The 5625-nt window shown below is 33.3% G+C and overlaps 1 protein-coding gene across 1 annotated transcript; it reads right to left on the bottom strand.

The window, feature by feature from the left end:
- Positions 1 to 3766: 3766 nt before the first annotated feature.
- LOC139426801 (uncharacterized) lies at positions 3767 to 4948 on the bottom strand. The gene is given in 2 exon segments (XM_071186832.1): positions 3767 to 4509; positions 4512 to 4948. Coding segments are annotated over 2 exon segments (699 nt in total). The 5' UTR covers positions 4722 to 4948; the 3' UTR covers positions 3767 to 4020.
- Between the last annotated feature and the right edge of the window lie 677 nt (positions 4949 to 5625).

The raw sequence follows: 5625 nt of genomic DNA, 5'->3' as shown, positions 1-5625 counted from the left end.
AATAAATAGAAATTTATACACTACAAGTATAAAAAAAATTATAAAATTTATCAACTTTCATGGATATGATCCGGACATAGGGGTTCCATAGTAAATGAGATTATTTAAAAGACTGTCAATGAATATTTCTGGGCATATATGGTGAGTGTGGGTTTATATGACGCCATATTTGAATTCGATACCAATTTTAAAAAAACTCCACAGAGCAACAAAAAAAAATTCGTATTGACTAAACTTTTATTAGGCACTAAAAATGGAAAAAGCAATTTTTTTTCTTTTTCTGCAGTTTAAATATTGATGCATCGATAAATCGTTAAAACTCAATATTTTTACTAATAAGCTAGTAATAAAATCAATAATTTCTTCCCAATTTTTCTCAGTCCTCTTCCAGCTGTTACATGTCCCTTATGTCTCTGATACTGTTACTATACGTGTAACAACTCAAAATTACATTATTATGTACTAAATTAATTGATTTTGATCCCTCGCGGTCTACTTATTTACTTAATAAATATTACATAATTGGTATGATTTAAGGACAAGTGACATGCATTAGGCAATCAGTTTTGTAAAACGTACCAATTACAGACCTTGCGAAAAATATTTATTTTTAACACTTACTGTCCTTCTATTATTTACATAAAGATAATTGTCGAATGTCTGTNTATATATATATATATATATACACACACCGAGTGTATGTATTATTGTATATACATATATTGTGCTTACGTGAATACATTCATTGAAAATAGTAATCACGATTACAAGTAGTTGATTACGTAGCTGTAATTGATTCCTGTAATCAACGCCAAACTCTTTTATGTACGTCGGTATATATTTATGAGCGTACGTTGTCTGAGCTAACTAATGTATATAAATCGGTAAAACATAGTGCATACGCCAGTACATTGTATGAACATCTACATATACAGTCAGTCACAAAAATCTACATACACTGATCAAAATAAAGGTTTCTCAAAAAGCAATTAAATTTCAATTTTAAAAATCATATCACTCCTTCAGTTTTCTCTAAAGAATTTGTTTTCCATAATAAAAATATTCAGAAATAATAATTTCTAGGTAATTTTGTGATTTGTATAGTAATTATCAAGTCGCAAAAGTCTGCATACACCTGATTGGCAGAGGAAAAAAAAATTTGCATACGAAGTGATTTTGGAAGATTGTCTTAATTTGAGGTTACATGTTTCGTTATCTATTCTAACCTTCATTTCCCGAGATTTTTTGACATTGTAACTTCAACAAAATGAGTCAGGGAAAGGAAACATCTTTAGAACTTCGAAATATGATAGTCAGAATGAAATGTGAAAATAAATCTTATGCAGAAATTGCAAAAATTGTAAAAAAAAGTCGGTCCACTGTTCAAACAATCGACAGAAATTATGTTATGCGTGGAAATGTGCTTAACAAATATCGATGTGGTCGTCCAAGGAAGCTTAATGATCGTGATGCAAGAGCCNTTTTAGCATTTGATAGCCTTAGTCTTATGCAGAAATTGAAAAAATTGTAAAAAAAAGTCGGTCCACTGTTCAAACAATCTACAGAAATTATGTTATGCGTGGAAATGTGCTTAACAAATATCGATGTGGTCGTCCAAGGAAGCTTAATGATCGTGATGCAAGAGCCATAGTAAGGAAAGTGAAGAAAAATCCGAAAATTAGTGCTTCAAAATTAGCGAATCAAATTGCAACAGCTAGTGGAAAGAAAGTGCATCCAGAGACTGTTCGTAGAATTCTTCGATCAGCCGGCTACAATGGTAGAGTTTCTAGACGAAAGCCGTTCATTTCATCAACTAACAAACAAAAGATACTTGATTTTGCTTCTGCACATATTGACCAAGATTTTAATTTTTGGAAAACAGTTGTTTTTACAGACGAGAGTAAGTTCAACGTGTTCGGAAGTGATGGTCGCGGAAAAATCTGGAGAAAAAAAAAACACAGAAATGAATCCCGAGAATTTGACTTCAACTGTGAAACACGGTGGAGGCAGTGTTATGGTTTGGGGAGCAATGGCGGCCGCTGGAGTTGGCAATTTAGTGTTTATCGATGGCATAATGAATCGATTTGAATACCTGAAGATTTTGCAAGACAATCTACTTCCATCGGTTCGAAAATTGGGACTTGGGAACAACTTTGTCTTCCAGCAAGATAACGACCCAAAACATACAGCTAAGATTGTTAAGGAATGACTACTCTATAAAACGCCTAAACAGCTCCATTCGCCGCCACAGTCCCCAGACCTTAATCCCATCGAGCACCTTTGGGAGGAAGTTGATAAGAGAGTTCGGGAGCAATCGGAAACAAGCAAGGAAACCCTAAAGAAGGCAATAGAGCTTGCATAGTCTCAAATTACACCTGAGACGAAAAAAAATCTGGTTATGTCGATGCCAAACCGAATTCAGGCAGTTGTTACTTCAAAGGGGGGTCCTACAAAGTATTAATGTTACATTTTTTGGCATTTAATTCTGAAAGTATGTACTGTTCTGTCTCTGTATGTAGACTTTTGTGACTATATAATTTAATATGTTGTTAATTTTTGCTATATTTTAACGAATTTGTTCATAATTTTTTTTGTTAGATTTGAGTTATTATCCAAGATGTTAACGAAAATTAAGTTGTATATTCAAAAATATGAGTAAAGTGCTAGATCTGCGAATATTAGTGGGTGTATGTAGACTTTTGTGACTGACTGTACATCTCTGGCTCTAAGCAATCCTATATATCTATAAATTCTTTTGGTTCCGAAAAGCTCGAACTTCTACAAGTCAGCCCGAACTCATCTCTAGTGCCTAGACATACATAGCTCAAGTGAAACGTTTAAGCGTGAAATACACCTTTGAGAAAATGGATATGTCTCAAAAATTGCGTAGAAGAAAATTTTAGCAGGTGGCAGAAGTCCCTAGTCGGAAATAAAAAGCTTATGATACTGTTTATTTTTAGAATAAATTGGTTGTCTAAAAAACTGACCGAAACTCGCCAAATTACAAAGATAACATGAAGAAGGTGCGTGGGTATTTTTTGATGAAATTAATTTCAGTTTATAAAACTAAATTATATAACTGCCCTACTTTGCAGACTTTCAAGAAATAGGACATGTTATTTAAGCTAATTATTAATTAGCATATGTCGGAAGACGCAATTTATATTGCCAGACGTAGTCTAATTAATTAACTTTTTTTATCACACTTTTAGCCTAATTAATGAATATTGAAAAATAATAATAATAATAAAAATGTCTATATTTTTAAGCACGCACATAAATCCGTCGTAAATGCTAATGAGTTTGAAAACATTTAATCAGAAATCTTAAAATTTCTAATTTAACTAATAAAAATGTAAGCATAAAGTGCGAAAAATGATTGTCAAATGGAAAATGGTACAAAATACGTGATTTTTAGATTTTTCACTGCTGCATATAATTTAGATAAGTAATATAGATGTTGATATGAATATGTAATATAGATCAATAGATTAACATTTTTCAATATAATCTCCTGCGTAATTTACATTTTTTTACATACCCAATTTGTAATTACATTAAAAAAATTACAATTTATAATAACAATAAATTTTTTTAAAATAGTAGAGTACACATCAACTACTATAAAAACTTCGGATATAGGATATAGTCTTATAACTTCAGAAAATAATAATATTGAATTGTTATTGAAAAATACATTATAATATAAATATTAGGTTTTAGATTAAAATAGTATAAAAAATCTGCACCTATAATTATGATTAGTTATATCACAAATATAAAATGGAAAATTAAACTTTCGTCTCAGACCGAAGTCTAAAGTTAACAATTTCTTACCGTATACTTTTATAATGGTATTGTTCGCAGCTTTAAAGGTCTGTATCGGAGAAAGAGTTTTTTCTTTTTTATTTGCTGGAATAATTGAGCAGTCACTTCCGGTATCCACTAGAAATTGTTTGTTAGATTGTCTATCTCTAACAAAAAGGCGACAATTTGTTGGAGGCAAGATGTAAGTCGCACTCACTCTTGCCTTTCTTGGTTTTTCTGGTAGATGCAGGGTTTGACATACTTTCTAGCATACGATTTAAATTTTCGATGATAGAAGCACGTTTTGGAGTTTCGATGTGGAGATGAGGATTGGCTTTGGCGATTACGAAATTGTACATAGTTCCGGTTGCGAGACCTACTGCGTGTCCGCAATGCTGCTACTTCTTCTCGCAGTGCTTTAACTTCTTCTAAAAGCTCAAAGGTGCATGGTTGGTTTGAAGAGACTTCGCTAACTTCACTTGAAGTTGACACTTCCATTACTTTATCAGCAATTTCAGCAGCTCTTGTTGAATTAAGTGAAGGGATTGCGGCCAATATCGACTGAACATGCTGCGGTAGCTGATTTAAAAATAGTTCCAAAAGTACGGAATCTGAGATTTTGTGGGATTCAGCTCTTCTGCATAGTTCGTTAGGCTTTCTATCTCCTAGTTGCTCTCCAGAGAACAACTAGGAAACAACTATACACGTCGAATTTCCTGGGACTTTGTTTCCCCGCAGCGTGCAATAATTTCTTCTTTCAGCTTTTTTAAAGGATCGTCTGCGTCAGGAGTTATAATGACGTCCCTTACAACTGTGGCTACTTCGGGAGGAAGGTGGGCGAGACAGTAGTTAAACTTTGTTTTGCTCTCTGTAATTGGCTTCGGTGCCGCAAGCTGGAAAGTTGCTTCGACCATATGGGAATTTTTACTGCAGACGATTCCGCCATAGTTGCAGTTTCCTATTAATCCAAGAATAATACAAGAAGCAAACACAGGAAAGATGAAAAATAAAAGTTGCTTGTATCGTCAGACGTCCGGGTCACCATTGAAGTAAGCGAAGATAGCTCCTTTGTAATACTAATATTTTATTGAACATATTTACATTATATACAAGTTGGTTTGAATTACATGAAACATCATCACAGCAGGTGATGGGAAAAATACTGGCAGGCTGCCATATGCGTGCTAGTATTTATACAATTCTAAGAATATGATGACGTCGGAACTCTTAAAAACACAATTGATTAAAGACAAACAGCTAATGAAATTTTACGATGAGTATAAACTTGATTTTACGATGAGCGGCGAACCCATCTTCACAGATTCTATAGCTATTCCTGGTGCCTTCATCCAGGTTTTACCATAAACGGCGCGGTAAAGTATAACATAAAAGAGAAAAGCTATGCGAAGATAGCCCCCGAAAATGAGGAAAATAAAAAATTCAAACTGCATTCGTTTGACCATTTTTTGACCACAAATGACCACCCTTTAAATTTTTTTGACCACCCTTATTTTGGACATAATCCTGAAAATTAAATTCGGGGGCTAACTTCGCATTTTCACGCCAAATGAATAAAAATCAAATTTTTATATTGTATTCGTTTGACCACTTTTTGACCACAAATGACCACCCTTTAATTTTTTTTGACCACCCTTATTTTGGACATAATCCTGAAAATTAAATTCGGGGGCTAACTTCGCATTTTCACGCCAAATGAATAAAAATCAAATTTTTATATTGTATTCGTTTGACCACTTTTTGACCACAAATGACCACCCTTTAATTTTTTTTGACCACCCTTATTTTGGACATAATCCT

This window comes from Parasteatoda tepidariorum, chromosome 10, assembly GCF_043381705.1.
Source record: "Parasteatoda tepidariorum isolate YZ-2023 chromosome 10, CAS_Ptep_4.0, whole genome shotgun sequence".
Lineage (NCBI taxonomy): Eukaryota > Metazoa > Arthropoda > Arachnida > Araneae > Theridiidae > Parasteatoda > Parasteatoda tepidariorum.
The sequence above is the reverse complement of the archived record's forward strand: the minus strand, read 5'-3'. Positions and strand labels throughout refer to the sequence as shown.